This window comes from Cervus elaphus, chromosome 20 (assembly GCF_910594005.1).
Source record: "Cervus elaphus chromosome 20, mCerEla1.1, whole genome shotgun sequence".
Taxonomy (NCBI): Eukaryota; Metazoa; Chordata; class Mammalia; order Artiodactyla; family Cervidae; genus Cervus; species Cervus elaphus.
Window position 1 is genome coordinate 42,087,593 of NC_057834.1, and position 17,849 is coordinate 42,105,441.

Consider the following 17,849-nt stretch of genomic DNA (forward strand, 5'->3'; position numbering starts at 1 on the left):
ACAAGGCCACCACCCCAGACAGGTCACAGCAAAAGCTAGGAGCTACCTCCTACAACAAGGACTCAGACCATGGAGCTGAGCTGCTTAACAGAGACACTCTAACTCCTTTGAATGCCTCAAAGTCCCCAAATTATAGTACTGGGGATGTCTCCACACCTTCCAGATATGGACAGCAGGGTGCCCACCTGCAAGAAGCACTAGAATTATGTTCTTTCATCCTCCCGGAAAAGTGACAAGAAACCACACCAGGAGCTCAAAGAGACACATTAACATAATTTATTAAACTCACCATACAAAGAGTATGCCATGGGAAAGAGTATCAGAACTGGAAGGACCCATGGAAATTATCTGGTGCAACCCCCTCATTGTGCAAATGGGAACGGTGTGAAGAACACTCGAACACCACAACGAACAAAGCTAGCACGGGAGCTCAGCCACAATGCACAGAAACCACAGATTTAAGGCTTCTGGTTTTGAGCCAAGTAGAACCTAAAGAGACTTAATGTTTATTTTTCATTTTCCTGTGTCCTAGAGTACCACATTCTGATGCTTACCTCCTTCTTAAGGCTGCAGGAAGAGCCCTAAAGAGAACACAGATGAGTGGCAGGTTCATTCAGAGCCAGGATAACAAACTGATGGTGGAGCACCGGGGCACAGCAGGGTTAAGAGAGGAATTCAATCCCTCCAGATGGCTGTCTTCCCCCAAACAACAGACATTCAGACCCTGATGCCTCAGGGTAAATATACTTGCCTTCTTGAGGTTTGGAGGAGGAAGGGAAAGGCAGCAGGTAGAGGAAAGAAAGAAAAAGACTTATAACATCATTCTGAAATCAATGAGTCCATTGGAAATGCTCTTTTCCCTCTGTCAAGTAAATCCAAACACCGCAAGAGAAGACTGCAAAACTCTGGGATTAAATCAGTTGTGAGATGGAAGAAAAACACCAATAACTTAGCAAAATAAATACCATAAGAGTTTCTTCGCTGAGATTGATGTAACCCAGTGAAACAGTTTTTAGGCTCTGAGTCAAGAAGAATGAGGTGTATCTTGCACCTCCACTTAGGGGGAAACCATAAGAGGTTCTGGGAGCCTTCACAGCAGAGAGAAGTTGCCCGTAACTGTCCATGGCCTCACAGAACCTTTCTGCTCACAGCTACGCCTTGAAGGACATTTCCCCTCCCCCAAAGACAAGACCACCTGGTCAAAGTTGAGGTTCACTGACTCTGACCAGGCCATGACAGGCAGCCCCAAAGTCTGTCTGCAGGAGGCCCTGCTCAGCATGGGCTGAGGGTGGAGCAAGTAGAAAAACAAACAGTTTGTTGCTAAGAACTGAGCTATGTTTACGGAAGGAACTCTGTTCCCCCAGGACTCCAGCTTCTAGGACAGATCTCATCACCTCTCCAGACCTGACCCATGGAGGGCCTGCTTCTGGGGCAGCTGAACTCCAGGCTACAACAGAAGGGAGGCTCTGCTACAGAGAGAAATAGTAACTATGGGAACAAGGCTACTGCCCTGGCCCCTGCAGGCAGGGTACCAGCCTCCAGAGGCCACAGTGTCCAGAGGGGCGTTAGTCCTCCTTCTGCCCAGCGTACAGAACCGTGAGCACAGCCAGGGAGCAGGTGGGAAGTCAAAGTCAGGGCCGGCAGCCTCCAGGGGTGATGGGTTCCTCCGCAGGCCAAAGGCGGCAGCAACGTCCATCTCCTTGGGCTCATGTTTCCACCACTCGGATGAGAGGCAGGGGCTTTGGGCTGGGGGGCTTGGATATCCTGACGCTGAAAAGAAAGTCGGAAACGCTGAGTGCCCTGTCATGGCCCAGCCTTCCCAGGGCCACCCCTCTGGCTTGCCTCCAGGTCACGCCCTGCAGGGCCCACTGATCTCTTGGTTCTAATGTCCTGAAACCATCACTGTCAGTGCTAAGGGGCCAGGGGACTGGTGCTTTTATCTCATGACAAGGGTGCGGAACACAGAGGGTGCAGCTCAACACCTACAGAGCGGGACGACTGTGATTCCTGATTTTTCTTCCAAAGTTTTGGACCTTTCTGTGAATCTCTCAGAAACAAAAAGCCCTCTGCCTAGACATATGCCCTTGCTGTATATGTGTGTGCTCAATCACGTCCGACTCTGCGACCCCATGGACTGTCCCCCGCCAGGCTCCTTTGTCCATGGAATTTTCCATGCAAGAATACTGGAGTGGGTTGCCATTTCCTACTCCAGGGGATCTTCCTAACCCAGGGATCGAACCTGCGTCTCTTTGCACCTCCTGCACTAGCAGGCGGGTTCTTTATCACTGTTCCACCTGGGAAGCTCCATATGTCCTTGCTACACAGTCACAATTTTTACATCCAATTTCGGGGGTTCATATGCCTCTAGTGTTGTTCATGGGCCTCCCTGGGGTTGTGCTATCAGGCTCTACTCTAACCTGGTTAGAAAGTGGTTCAGGTGGAGAATGGATCAGATGAGAGACAGAGAGAATGAAACTGGACCTTGAAGAGCCTTGTCCTGACCTTGGTACTAAAGGTTTCTTTTCTGTGGCTCTGCCCCTCCTTCCTTCACTTCCTACCTGGGCCTGGCTCCATGCGGACTCACTCACCTGCCCAGGTTCTCGGTCTTGGCCCGGTTCTGGGTGCTGAAGTTGCCATGACTGATTTGTTTTTCTATCAGGTGTTCCATCCGGTCATGCATCTCTAAATTCTGTAACACAAGCTTATGCGATCAGAATTGGTTTCTTCTGGTTTGCCACGGGTCACATTTAACCAGCTCATCCTGTTCTCCACCTCTAGGTGCTGCTGCCACCCCCACCCTCACTGTGCATGCCACCACCAGGAAGCCCATCTTCACCACTCCAGGCTGCACTCTCCTTCCGGTACTTGCTTCAGCCTCCTTCTCTGAGGACGTGTTCTCTCGATAACTGTTAAACACTGATCATCTCCTGTACTTCCCTTCTATACATTTCCTGCATATAATCTCCTAGAGTCTGTTGAGAAATTTACTTGCATTTGCTGATGTGCTTTTCTATAAAGTACCCTTAGGTATATTTTTAATGGATTTTATCTCTAAATCTAGACTGCTGACTCCCTGGAGATAAACAACTCTGTCTCCTATTTCTTTTGATCTCCCCCTCTATCTGAGACACCCTCACACAATGGCTGCAAAGTAATCTCAGGGAGTGAGTCAATGGACAGGAAGGCCTCTGAAGTATGGTAGACATCAGACCAAGAAGAACTCCTCAGCCAATCAAGCCCATCACCTTAGCCATGGAGAAGACTCCATCTATAGGATGTGTTCTCCTTCAAGGCTCAGCTCACTGTCAGCTCCTCTGCTAAGCCCACAGAATCAGAATGAAGGGCTGGCCTTCGTGCAGCTGTGGCACAGGGGTGGCACCACAAGGATTATCCCTTCAGAGTGGGGACAGGTCTTACCATTGCCCGCAATCCCTAAAGAGTCTCAGAAAATGTTCACTCAGCAGAAAAGCTGGAGATCAACCAACCACCTCAGATACTCACTTCTGAGCAGCAGCAAGACACGACCAAGACCCCTCCAGAATTTCCCCCTCCCCATGTCCAGTTTCTTCTTCAAGAGTCTGCTCCCTTCCCAGGGCTGCCTGGAACACACACCTCGGCTTCCAGGTAGGCAATCTTCTCCTTGAGCTCCTGGATGGTGCTATCCTTGGACTGGATCACAGCTTTTGAGTTCTGGAGCTGCAAAGATTCGGGAGACACGAGGGCTCGCTCTGAAATGACTCATGACACACTCATCCAACTTTGCCCGGCTGCTGGGGGAGCCAGTGGAGACAAAGGGCAGAGTACTGCACCTCTCACGTGACTTCCTTAGCTTTTCAGTAAACATTAAACTCTTGATTATCCCAGATTTGCGTGAGGGGGGTGAGGGGGAACACCACCCTCATAATCCAAAATAATGGATGGCTCAAAAACCATTTCATTTGCCTTTGGGAAATACAAATGATGTACTGGTTCAAGAAAGGAATATTGAATGCCAGACTATATAACAGTCCCTATTTTAGACAATGGGAAAAACAGCAGTGAACAAGATGGAAGAAATCCTAGCACACATGGAGCTGACATGCCACAACTCTGCCCTCCCAACTAGGGGGTCTGAAATTCTCAAAACAATTCCACAAAACAGCACATTCTGACCACCTAAAGCTCAGGAAAGGAAAAGCAGAAAATACATCATGAGGTACAAAGGTTGAAAATCTACACACAGATAAGTGAGTTTATTGGGACTGAATTATTTATTTACCAGCACTTTTTAACATGCAAGGAACTAATCTTTTCCTTCTTTTCCCATGGAAAACCACAAGGCAAATGACCAAAAAAGTAGGGGAAAGATGGAAGAAAAGCAAATCCCAATCACCCTAATTTAATAGGCAGACTTAAGTGTTTTATGGGACACTCAAGAATATAAGACAAGATACCCAGGAGAATAAATAAATAAAGGTGTAGGCTTGACAGGAAAACAGGGCTAGATGCAATGCAGAGACTCCCAGAGTGGGCCCCCCAGAGCAGGGGTTACCCACGTACCTGCTCTATCATTTGCCGGACTTTTCGTTGCTGGCTCTTAAGCATGTCATCCAAGTGGTGGATCTTCTCCCGCAACCCAGCCACTTCCTTTTCCAGGTTAGCAGCCCTGGGAATTAAGACCAAAAGGCTGAGGTAAGAGGAAAAGATGCTTTCTCCACCTGGTCACAGTAAGGACCTTGAGCTCAGGGGGTTCTGATCAGGTGTGTTTCCTTCCACCCCAGGTCTGCTGCAAGGAGGAGGCAGTGGGAACACACATCAGAAGCATCACTAGAGATCATCCAGTCCAAACAAGGGAACTGAGGCTCAGAAAGGTTAGAAAGGATAAATCATTCCGGATAGTTCCACCAGTAAAACTAGGGCCAATAGGTAGATGTACCAAGGTAGCAGCTCTTATGTTATTTAATAACATAGGAAAGACATTCTCAGTATTAAAGCTGTCAGAAAGTGGACTGCCTCACATCTAATGAGCTCCTTATTCCTGGAAAGATTCATGTACAAGCTGGGATTATGATACCCAAGACCATCAAGCTGTTAGCAGGGATTTTATACCAAGAGGGAGATAAGATTTGAGGACCCTTAGCGCCTCTTCACATTGGAGAAGGAAATGGCAACCCACTCCAGTATTCTTGCCTGGAGAATCCCAGGGACAGAGGAGCCTGGTGGGCTGCTATCTATGGGGTCACACAGAGTTGGACACGACTGAAGCGACTTAGCAGCAGCAGCAACACCTCTTCACAGGAGTCTGGTTTTGTTTTGTTTTTTGGCTGTGCCAGGCAGTACGTGGGATCTTAGTCCCCTGACCAGGGGGACTAAGTGCAGAGCACTGGGAGCGAGAAGTCATAACCACTGGACCACGAGGGAAGTCCCAGGTCTAAGTCTCTTGATTCCCAGACACTGCTGAGCAAACTGGGTCAAGATCTCCAAAGGTCAGGCGGCTAGGGAGAGTGCCCAGGAGTTCAGGGCATTTAAGAATTGCTGGCACCCATTATTCTCTGGGTCTGCCTGAGGAAGCAGACAAGAGCCCATTGCTAGAGGATGGGCAGCTCTAGGAGTGGGGGACAATGCAGTCTGAGCCCAACTCACTCTTCCTAAGTTCAGACACTCTAAGTTCCTACCCTCAGCTCTCCAGTGTGCTATTCCTGTCTCCTTTTATTTAGAAAATCAGTGTTTATGATGTGTAACTGTCACTTGCCATCCCCAAATCTCGGTCTTCTGGTCTTCTCTGTCTCTCCTGCTCCTTCCGCTCAGTCCTTTGTCTGTGAGCACCTCCACCACAGGAGTGGTGAGGGAGTGCTGAGTAATTTAAAGCAATTCTGCTATGAAGTCTGAAAGAAGGTTACAATAAGATGTCTGTAGTTACCATGCCAGGCGGGCCTAGATCAAGGTTATCCCAAAGAAGAGAAGATAACCCTAGCAGACCGAGGGGTCCAAGAAGGCAAGGATTGTATCTGTTCATCTTGGAATCCCTTAGAAGGCCCTTCAGGTAATGTCTGTTGAACTTAGAAAGGTCCAGGTTTTTAATTATTTATTTGACTGTGTCAACTCTCAGTTGTGGCACTCAGGATCTTCAATCTTCATTGCAGCATGTGGGATTTTTAGTTGTGGCATGTGAAATCTTAGTTGCAGAATGTGCGATCTAGTTCCCCAATCAGGGATCAAACCTGGGCCCTCTGCATTGGCAGCGTGGAGTCTTAGCCACTAGACCACCAGGGAAGTCCCCCAATATCCTAATGTTAAATTTGATTTACCATCTGTGATCTTCCCAGGTGGCACAAGTGGTAAAGAATCCACCTGCCAATGCAGGAGATGTAAGAGATGTGGGTTCAAACCCTGCTTCAGGAAGATCCCCTGGAGGAGGACATGGCAACCCACTCCAGTATTCTTGCCTGGAGAATTCCATGGACAGAGGAGCCTGGTGGGCTACAGTCCATGGGGTCACAAAAAGTCAGACACGACTGAGCGATTAACACTTTGTCTAGGGGGGAGTAGGCTGTGGTGCAATCTAGTAACACATCCAGGGTAACAACCTCAGAATCTCAGAATGACGTGCCGCAACGGTAGATGCTTCACCAGCTCCCTCCTGCCCCTGACCCTACAACCGCAGAAGCCTTTTCTTCGGGGTATTGGAAAATGAGCTGCTCAGACATGACAGCCTCCCCACAGTATCTCTCTGGGCGGGGCCCCAGCCCGAGCAGGCACACAGTGAGTCAGAGCTAGAAGGCCTGACACCAGCACCAGCTTCCGCCCCAGGCCGGCACCCTCTCCTCCCCGCACCCAGCCTCACGGTGAGCCAGGGCCCTTACTTCTCTTGTTCTGCTCGGCAGTCAACATTCATACTCCGGAGTTCCTCCAGGGCTGTCTCCCCTTCCCTGACCTTCGCCAGTAAGGCCTGATGCTCCTGGTGGGCCAAAGGAAAGAAAATCTACAATGAGGAGACAGTGATGGTGTCTGTGTTCGGGGTAAGATGGGCACGAAGGGCTGGGACTCAGCCCCTGCGGGGCCTGGGACAGCTGCCAGGGAGCAGCAGGTCAAGCTGGTTTGATGGGGTGCTCTCCCCTGTCAGGGATAACCCTTCCCACCCTCAGCACATAGAAACTTCTCAGCCTCGCCCAGCTGCCCGAAGGGAGAATCCGGCCCTGCATCAGCTGGGTCCACCTGCCAGTTCTGGCTACCAATCCCCGGGAAACTAGGCTGAATCGACCTGAAGAACTGTCTTCAAAGGCCAAAGGGCAGCTCTACCAGAACCCACCTAAAACAGAAATGGGTTCACGTCGAGTTACCAAGGGCTAAGTTAGATAAAGAAAGACCTTCCCGGGACTTCCCAGGTGGTCCAGTGACTAAGACTCTGTGCTCCCAATGTAGGGGACCCAGGTTCGATACCTGGTTGGGGAACTAGATCCCGCATGCCACAACTAAAGATCCCACATGCTGCAACTAAGACCCAGCACAGCCAAATACATAAATAAAAGATTAAAAAAAACCCCTTCCCATTCCTTAAGGGCTAAACGGTACTGCAAACAAAGCTGTGAAATGTGCTTTTCTGGAACCGCTCAGAAAAGGAAGGTCTCTGCAACCATCTCAGTCAGTCTGCCCGCACCTTCCGGCCCAGGAGTCTGGGTGCTGAAGAGCAAGACCCCAGCAGTTACCGTCTCCATTCCCAGCAAGCGCCTCTGCAGCTCCCCGACTTCTGCCTCCTTCTGCTCTGCTCTGTCCTCCGCTCTCTGAAGGGCCACCTGACTCTGTTTGGCTTCTCTCTGGTACTCGCTGAGTGTGACCTGGGACACAGGATGGGGATTGTGTGAACTGTGTGTAAGGACAAACATGGATAAAAAGGAAAAAACCCAGGAATGCGGGTGCAGGGATGGGAGGAGGAGGCAACCCTGATGGGCATACTGCTGTCTCCCCCTCACTGTTCCAGGGCCACTCAGGAGATCAGCAGATTAACTCCACTCCCAAGGATAATTGTCACATAATCAGAGTGACACCTGGAACCCACAAGCTCCACTTTCCAGATGGCTGACATCTTCGGCATCCCCACCAGCCCTCCAGGGTCACCCAAGGTTAAACCAGTGTTATGGCTTTCTTCCTAATACAAAGAATCCAATGGAGGAATCTCGGTCCCTCCTTCTGTCTCCACTCTTCCTCATCCTCACTTCCAGCAATCCTGGAAAGACCAAAACAGCACCCGGAAGCATTACTAGCACCAGGAAGAATTTTCCAATGTGGAAAGGACAAAAGTGGAATTTAGAGTGAAAAAGTAAACTAAGAACTTGCCTCCTTTCCTCCTGTGTGCATTTTGCCAACTCCTGATCATCTTTCAGGTCTCAGCCTAGACATCCCTTCTTCCAGGGAGCTGGAGCTCGGATGAGGTGTGTGTCCTTTGTGTGTCTACAGAGGACACACAACCTTTCCCTCTTATGCACTGAGCAGATTTTGCCTGGTGACTTGTGCGCACCCCCCAGGAGACCATCAGCTTCATGACGGCAGAGACCCTGGGCACCATTACCTTTCCAGAGCTTAGAACAGCGCTGAGCACACAGCCAATGCTCTGCAACATCATGAATGGACCGGATGATCACCTAGTCCAACCCTCTCCTTTCACAACGAAAGGTCAAATGACCTATTCAAGATTACACAGCCAGTAAATGATAGTAAACTCAGCTGTTTCATCATCGATTTCAATGCTTTCCAGGTACCCCACTCTGACTCCCCATTCAGAGGCTAAAAAAGAATCTGAGTAACCTCTGGAAAGCCTAACCAGGCCTGGTAAAACGAACCAGCAACCAGTTTGTCTGGCTCCTCCTGAAGTCAGAATCAAGGAGAAGAAAGCAAAGCAAAGAATGATGTGTGATGGGACTTGTCCACATTGTACAGAGCCCCATCCAGAGTAAATCCTTCCTGACAGCCAGGAGCCAGTAGAACGGGAAACCCACGCTTAATGACAGGTTGTCTTCATGGTAATAGACAATCTTGCCCTTCTTGCCCCCCAGCTTCAGAAAAAAAGACCAGAGAGTCTAATCCACCCGAAGAGACTGAGAAAAGCCTTCCAGTGTCCCTATCAGCCTGAAACAGGCCAGCCCCTTGGGCAGAAGTGTAAAAAGAAGGCCTCTCATTTCTGTACACAGACATCGCACCCAGGTTGCTGTGTGCCCCGAACACAGCACTAACGAGCCACAGATGATCCTCACACGCAGCTGTGAAGTCACAAAGGGAAAAAGCCACACTCTGCTACATCGGTCCCACAGCTCCAGCCAGCCCTGCCCTAAGGGAATCCCTTAACCATGAGAGGGTCTGGGGACCTACCCCAGTAGTGGGAGCAACCCAAGGAGCATCTCCTATTGCAGATCTGTGCTACATGTCTTGGGGTTAAAGGGCAGCCCCTTGTAAGAAGCCATGAGTGTGTGGTTAACAGCAGTCAGAGGCCTTACAGCCTTGGGCTTTTACTGAGGATACTTTTGCTCAAGTTTTGAAGCCCAGGGTTAGCAGAGCTCCCCCATTTGTCACCAAAACCAACTAGTACTTCACAGTGTTTCTCAATGTAGAAATTTCTTTCCAACATTCACAGTCTGGTCAGCGCTACAGCCTCAACCTCTCCTTCCTCCTGTTCTATTCTAGGAAAGTAAGAAAGGGTCACTGAACTGATTCATTATCGACTGAATTATCCAAATTGGGGAATCTGAAATAGACTCAATAAACTCCTTTACCACACAGCTACTTTGTTCTGAGACCAAATTAATCTGAGTATTACCCTATTGTTGGCGTTGTTATTTAGTCACTAAGTCGTGTTCAACTCTTGCGACCCCACGGACTGTAGCCCTCAGCGCCTCTGTGCACGGGATTTCCTAGACAGGAATACTGGAGTGGGTTGCCATTTCCATTTCCAGGGGATCTTTCCAACCCAGGGGCTGAACCCCCTTCTCTTAGATTGACAGATGGATTCTTTATCTCCCAGCCACTGGGGGCCCTAAGCCTAATTTATTTAGGACAGGAAAACCCACCTGTTAAACTGATGACTAAGAAAAATGTAGAATATTTATTATTTCTAAAACTCTTTCAAGCAATAAATATACTTACAAATATTACCTCACTCAATCAATGCACCAAACTTGCAAGGTATATTTCATGACCCTTTTAAAAAAATATGTCCTTATATATATATTTGAATATCTTCATAATCTCATTTTTCTGCATTTACTCTTTAATCCAGTTGGATTCTATTTTTGTAAACAGTGACGTATTAAGGATCCCTGTAGTTTATTTTTAATACTAGTTAATTAATTCCATCTTCATTTATTGAATAGTCTCATCTATCTCTATTGGTTTAAAAGGACACCTCCATCATATACTATATTCCTAAATAATCACGACTCATGACCCCTTTTTACGAAAGTTGAAACTAATGGTTAGGGAGGTTAAATTACCCAGATAAGACTTTAAGTGCTCTTGAGGCAGTTAATCACTCTCACTACCTTTGGTCCACACCCTCAATACATCTCTCAAAAATTCTCTCTCTTTAGTCCATGAAAGAGAAGAGTTCAGGCTGGGAGTTCTCCTTCCATCAGCCCCAGGCAAGCCTGGGCAGGGCAGAATCCTATCATTACTTATTTATGACTGAGTGAACAACCGCAGACACCAGATGGTTCTCACACAGAGCAGTAGGAGAACTGCTCTGTGTCCGTCCTGTGTACCTCATCCTCTACCCCAAGAATTTTCTGGAAAGCATGGAACACCTCACACACTTTTAATAGTTGGGAAGGGGCTTTATATATATAGACTTCGGTATTTTAAAAATCTTCTATAATAACCTTTTATAACAATAATTGAGATACTCAAGATTATAGAGCTCTGGGTGGGGAGAAGGATAAATTGGGAATGTGGGATTAACAGATACACACTGACTACTTATAAAACAGATAAACAACAAGCGCCTACTATATAGCACAGGAACATTCAATATCTTATAATAACCTATAATAGAAAAGAAGCTGAAAAAGAATATGTGTCTGTGTGTGTGTAACCGAATCACTTTGCTGGACACTTAAAACACTGTTGGGGGACTTCCCTGGTGACTCAGACGGTACAATCATCCGCTTGCAATGCTGGAGAACCAGGTTCAATCCCCGGGTTGGGAAGATCCCCTGGAGAAGGAAATGGCAATGCACTCCAGTACTCTTGCCTGGAAAATTCCATGGATGGAGGAACCTCATAGGCTACTATCAATGGAGTCACAAAGAGTCAGACACAACTGAGTGACTTCACTTTCACTTAAAACACTGTTAATAAATTATACCTCAATTAAAAAAAAAATCACAGAGCTCTGTGTAGTAAAGCCAAGACTTGATCTAAAGTTTCCTGATTCCACAGGCACATTTCTTCTTAAGACCACACCAATCCATCCACTCATCCCATCCACACTTGAGGCACCCACCCGATACCTAGAATTGTCTCAGACACTGGGGACGCAGTGGTGAACTTTACAGGAACAATCTTTGCCTGCATGGCACATACAGCCCAGCAGTTCTTACCACGGATTGACAGAAAGGACTTCTGAATTACCTGTTCTCCTAAATCAGCGCCACTTCTCCACTCCAGTAGAGCAGAGACTCAAAAGCTGACCTTCAAACTATGGGCTAGCCTTGGACAGCAAAAACTATAAATATCCAAGAAAGGGCAAAGCTGACAGGAAGTGCCCCAGGCCACCAAACCTAGCCTTTCCAGTTGATTGATGGCATCCCAGCCAGGAAGAAATTCATCTGCACCTGTATCCAGTGGCCCTGCCCTTAGGGCACTTTCTCCTCAAATCCCAAATCTCACCTTAAAAGCCGAACAGTCTGACTGGTGCTGCCGCTCAGCTTCCTGCAGCTTGACAAGCAAGTCCTGAACCGTCTTCCTCAAGCTCTCGACATCTTCTTTTATATAGGTGTCCACCTATAGCCAGAAGGACGAGAAGGTGAAGCCACTATGTGACTTGGTAAGACAAGGTTGCCCCATAATAAACACTTGTTAGACCGACTGGCCCAGACCACCCTCATGAAGGAATTTACATCGCATAAGCGAGTAAAGTTAGTCGTCTTAGGCACCCAGGTGTTCTAAGTTATTCATATGAAAACACACTCGTACCCTAAAGAACTCAACTAGCTTCTAATCACCTCATTATTTTAGGACACACTACAGCAGTTTTTATGTACTTGTCAACAGACTGATGACCAGGTATGGTTATGCCATCTTCACACGCGTGTCCTGCTTTTCCACCAGACTAGAGCCCTCTGAGAGCGGGGACCATGATCCTCTTTAGACTTCCCTCCCCAAGGGCGAGGGCTGTGCCATGCTGGTCAAGAGGGGCACAGCCCAGAGGCACGTCTTTTGTGGTTCTCTGCGCAGAGCACAGAGATCGGCAGATAAAGGGTTACTGACAGATGGGCAGCTTAGGGCAAAAGACTAGTGAATCCAGGAATCAGATGCGATGTAGGAAAAGGTGTCTCATCGAGGTTACTGTGAGTGTCTCCCGCAGACACACCCAAACTGGGGGCGGTTAGGGCTGAGTTGGCATGTAGGGTCTCGCCATTTCAGCCACACTTCAGTTACCAAACCCCCCCGAGTCTGACAGAAGAGTCTCTCCCTGTCTTGCACAGTGGGAGGCAGCAGCACCTTCAAACCAGAGCGCAGAGCTCAGCGGGGAGGAGAGGACAGTGTCCCAGTAGTGTGTTATCACTGAGTACTGTGGACCTTGCTTCTCTAACTGGGAAACAGGGAGAAGACTCCTTACCACACCCTGCCTTCAAGGCTGCCTCAAAACTAAGTAAGATAATATCTTGGAGCTTGGAAGAAGAAAGGCTGAACAGATGGTGCCAGGTGTTATTATAACTTGTTGCTAACAGCATATTTGCCAAATATGGTGACTCAGGGGAAGGAAAAAATCCAAACTGCACATCTAAAGTGAGTGGCTAGAATCACAACATTCCCAATCCAGCCATTAGGGACGTCCCTGGTAGTACAATGGCTAAGGCTCTGTGCTCCCAATGCAGGGGCCCAGGTTTAATCCCTGGTCGGGGAACTAGATCTCACATGGCACAAGTAAGAGTTTGCATGCTGCAAATAAAGATCAAGACCTGGGGCAGCCAAAAAAATTAATTAAAAAAATTTCCAAAAAAAAAAAAAAATGCATCCAAATGTCATTCTTGTAAGACTCTTTGATGACATGGAAAATTTTCATGAATATGAAGAGAATAAAAGGGAGTTATAAAATTTTACATGTAGGAGCTAAAGACAAGAAAACTGGTTTTATTAACACAGCAATGTAAACAGAGCCCTAAAAACATGGTGTTGGATGAAAAAGGAAAAAACAAATAGAGTGCAAATCTATTATGAAAATTAAAAACATACTTAATAGGCATATTTAAATTATATAGTAAATATGTTAGAGTGAGCACCTTTTGGTCAGGGAGACCAAAAAAAGAAAAAAGTCAAAGCAGTGACAGGCCTTTTCGGGCCCAGTGATGATAACGAGCCCTGAATTGAAGGGAAGGTCTGAGTCAGCTCTGCACTTGAGGGCCAAACACACCCAACGCAAAAAAATAACCGCCCAAGAAACAAGTACAAAGAACTGCTGCTGCTGCTAAGTCGCTTCAGTCGTGTCCAACTCTGTTCGACCCCATAGACGGCAGCCCACCTGGCTCCTCCGTCCCTGGGATTCTCCAGGCAAGAACACTGGAGTGGGTTGCCATTTCCTTCTCCAATGCATGAAAGTGTAAAGTGAAAGGGAAGTCAGTCTAATCTCAATATCGTAAATATATATTTGCACTGAAGGGAAAACAAAGGAAAGTTCACCAAACCGATTTTTCTCTGGATAGATTACAATTGATATCTTTTTCTTCTTTCAACTTTTCTATGTTTCTGAATTTCCCTAATTTTCAACAGTATGCATGTCTTGTATTATTACATAATCACAAAAAATATAACAACAAAAGTCATTTTTAAAAAGTATAGCCATGTGTTTGTTGATTATACTTCAATAAAGCTGAGGGAGATTAAAAATACTATGTTGTTATTGAAAAGAATGAGACAGATTTACATATTGTTGTTATTTAGTTGCTCAGTCGTGTCCAGCTTTTTGCAATCCCATGGACTGTAGCCTGCCAGGCTCCACTGTCCATGGGATTTCCCAGGCAAGAGTACTGGAGTGGGTTGCCTTTTCCTTCTCCAGGGGATCTTCCCGACCCAAGGATTGAACCTGTGTCTCCTGCATCGCAGGCAGATTCTTTACCTCTGAGTCATCAGGGAAGCCCTAGATTTACATGTACTAACATGGAAAGAAGGCTGTACTCTTCAGTTTAAAACAACAAAGAAATAAGAAGAAATAATATTTTATTTATCACAACTCTATTTGTAAAAAGCATGTGCATATTATATACGTATATTTATACATATATATATAAGGCATGTCTATATATTACTGTATACACATACACACACACACATATGGCTTTTAAATATGGATGTCTATGTACGGAAAAACACTCTAGAACTTTAAACTAGAATATTGAACTAATAGAACAGGCTAAATATTAGAATCAAGTGAAGAGCTTTTAAAAGTCCTAATGCAGAACTTCCCTGGTGGCCCAATGGTTAAGATTCCCCGCTTCCACTGCAGGGGGTGAAGTTTTGGTCCCTGGTCAGGAACTAAGATCCTGCATGCTGCATGGCATGCATAGTCAAAAAGAATTTTTTTTAAGTCCTGGTGCATAGGCCACATCTCAGATCCGTTAAATTACAGTCTCTAGCGACAGCACACAGGTATTGCATCCTTTAAAGCTCCCAAGGCCATCTTAATAACCAACGGTGAGCACTGCTCTAAAAGGACCCACCCATGGGAACTCCCTGGCAGTCTAGTTAGGACTCTGCACTTTCACTGAGGAGGGCAAGGTTTGATCCCTGGTCAGAGAACTAAGATCCCATAAGCCATGCAGCGCAGCCAGAAAAACAAATAAATAAAAGGACCTACCCACTTCTGTTAACCATGGATATTTACAAGGAGTGGAACTGGGGAAGCAGAATTTCCGCTTTATATATTTCTCCTTTGTTTGCATTTTTACAGCCAGTAAACATTACTGTCATAGTTAGTGAGACAGAGAGAGCAAGCAATAAACAAAAAGATAAGGAAGGTGTATTTCCTGCCTCTTGGCTAACCAGTAGTTGCCACTACTTTCCCTGTTACCTACCTCGGGTGGGCTGTTATACGTGGTCAGGGGACCTTCACTAAGGCCATTTGGCTTTTCTAGCACCACCTGTTCAAAGAAAAATCAAATTGGTAGTGAAAATTGCTCCTGTTGTTTAGTCGCTCGGTTATGTCCAGCTCTTTGCGACCCCATGGACTGCAGACCAGCCTCTATCCATGGGATTCTCCAGGCAAGAATACTGGAGTGGGTTGCCATGCCCTTCCCTCCAGGGATATAGAGTAGTGTGTGTGTGTTAATCCCAAATTTCTAATTTATCCCTCCTCTCCTTTCTCCTTTTGTAACCTTGAGTTTGTTCTATATGTCTGTGGGTCTATTTCTGTTTTGTATATAAATTTATTTGTATCACTTTTTTAAGATTCCATATAAACCATATAAAACAGTATTTTTCTAAGAGTTCAAATTTACATTAAAAGGGAAAAGGAAGAGTGGGGGGAGAGGAAGAGGAAAAAGAAAAAGAAGGGAGGAAAGAAAAGAAGAAAAGACGTCTAGTGCTCTGCAGGAAAACGGAGAAAAGAGGGAGTGGAGAAACACGCACAGCCTTGAGAGAAAATACCTGAGCCTCAGCAGGAGGAGGAAGGAAACCCCAGGCTAAAACCTTTCAGCAGACTGGAAAATGTGCCGGCCCATTCCCCGAAGCCCAGGAAACACAAGCAGCTGCCTGCCATAAACAAAGAGTTTCCCTTGCCCCTCGGGGATCCTGACAAGGTTTGACAAAACATAAATCAAAAGGGGAAGCTGCATTTGCTGCCATTCTTTCCAACCCAAAGCCTAATTAGTCATCATATGACTGCTGGTTTATAAAAACAAGGGCCCTGGACTTCTGGGCTCTGAGCACATTAGGCTCTTCAATCATAAGACAAAGCACCTCCCACCAGCTAGAAGTGAGCTCAGGCAGTGAAAGCCTTACCTTGAGCCAAAGCTAAATGAATTAGGGGGTGTCCACCACACGAGCCTGGCATATGCCCAAGGCAAAGGGTAATTGTGCCAGCTCTAGCTGCAAGGTCACTGTTCCCCTTAGGAGAAGGAAGGCAGGGGCTACTGGAGAAGGACCACCCCACCCAAACTGAAAGAAGACGAAGGAGACACTGCCCAGAATCTAAGGGAGGATGAGGGTGAACTCATGGAAGAGACAGTTCTGCTCTCCTGGGGACATCTCTATCCTCAAATTTTTGAAGGACCAAAAAGCAGGATCCCAGGACCATCCACGCCCAGAAGGATTCTCCAATCAGTTTGGTCCAACAAACACTTACTGATGACCCTGTGCATCCCTGCTGGCTCAGCTGGCAAAGAATGGTCTGCAAGGTGGGAGACCTGGGCTCAATCCCTGGGTTGGGAAGATCCCCTCGAGAAGGGAACAGCTACCCCCTCCAGTATTCTGGCCTGGAGAATTCCATGGACTGTATAGTCCATGGGGTTGCAAAGAGTCCAATATGACTGAACGACTTTCACTTTGTGCATCCCAGACCCTGGGCTGGGGTGGGACGGCACAGAGACGAGGGTGGGAGGATGAATTCTCACCTGGAGAAGCTTCCTGTGCTAGGGTAGAGATAGCTCTAGACACACACAGAAACAGACAAGGACCAAGACTTCCAATTTACACCACAAGCATCACCAAATTAAGCAAGATCAACTTGTGAGAAGTTTGGATTTATAGGTGATTGTCTGCTTTATAAGACTTTGTATTACAAGATTGGTCACAGAATCCCTACGGACAAGATGGCTTGCCATTAATTGAATGATAATTTTATTGATATAAATTCTATTTCTTTTGTACATGTTTTAGGGACAGGTATGGTTGTATATAGGCTGACATGTATGAATACAAGTGTCCATCTTCTGGAGAGCCCTAACAAGGTGTGAATGCTCAGAGAAGCCAGCATCACCCGTATTCTCAACTTCCCTGGCACTGGCATTAGATTTAGCAACCAATGGGTGACTGGTAAATGGCACAACTCCACCTCCTCAGTTTGGACCCAACTGTGGACCATTTCTTATTACCTGTATCTCCTTTTTATGGACAGAATCTCCTGGATCTCTGTCAAGCTTGCTACTTATATCCTCCCGGAGCTTCTGCAAGCAGTTCCTGGCCTGGGAGGAGAGGGCAAGAGGCTTTAGCTTCGGGAAAGAGAGTACACCAACTCACCCACCTCAATGCCCTTTCCCAACCCATACCCCTATGAGCCAAGTACTGTTCTAAGTACTGGCTGGGAAAGGAGAGACTCTCCTCAAGTAGGGCTGTAGTCCAGTCTCTCCTACCGAAGCAACAAAATAATAAAAAATCCTGCCTTGGTGTATCTAACTTTCCAGCTGGGGAGACACACCACCCAATGGGATATGTTATGGCCACAAGTGCCAAGAAGAAATACGAGCCAGGTTAAGGCTTAAGAAAAGTGAGGAAGCAAGGCTGGCACTTTAGATAGGATGACTGGGGGACAGCGCTAGGTGTATGGTGCTTAATAAGTATTTGTTGATTAATGGAAGGGTCAGAAATGCTATTTACACATGAGGGGGCATGTGGAGATATGAAGGAAGCAGAAGGGAGAAAATCAGAACCTATGAAAGAAGGGAGCCATA

At 46.8% G+C, this 17,849-nt stretch overlaps 1 protein-coding gene across 4 annotated transcripts in view; it reads right to left on the minus strand.

Moving 5' to 3' along the window:
* Positions 1 to 253: 253 nt before the first annotated feature.
* TUFT1 (tuftelin 1) overlaps positions 254 to 17,849 on the minus strand; it is a 42,548-nt gene continuing 24,952 nt past the window's right edge. For 2 of the 4 annotated variants that reach the window (XM_043877500.1, XM_043877498.1), the window contains 9 exons: positions 17,274 to 17,363; positions 15,258 to 15,323; positions 11,854 to 11,967; positions 7,686 to 7,814; positions 6,843 to 6,937; positions 4,540 to 4,645; positions 3,613 to 3,696; positions 2,589 to 2,689; positions 254 to 1,770 (listed from right to left, as the gene is read on the minus strand). In XM_043877500.1, coding sequence (XP_043733435.1) covers positions 1,707 to 1,770; positions 2,589 to 2,689; positions 3,613 to 3,696; positions 4,540 to 4,645; positions 6,843 to 6,937; positions 7,686 to 7,814; positions 11,854 to 11,967; positions 15,258 to 15,323; positions 17,274 to 17,363 — 849 coding nt within the window. In that variant the 3' untranslated portion in view covers positions 254 to 1,706. The remainder of the gene's footprint in view (positions 1,771 to 2,588; positions 2,690 to 3,612; positions 3,697 to 4,539; positions 4,646 to 6,842; positions 6,938 to 7,685; positions 7,815 to 11,853; positions 11,968 to 15,257; positions 15,324 to 17,273; positions 17,364 to 17,849) is intronic. The other 2 variants (XM_043877501.1, XM_043877499.1) reach the window with 2 other exon arrangements.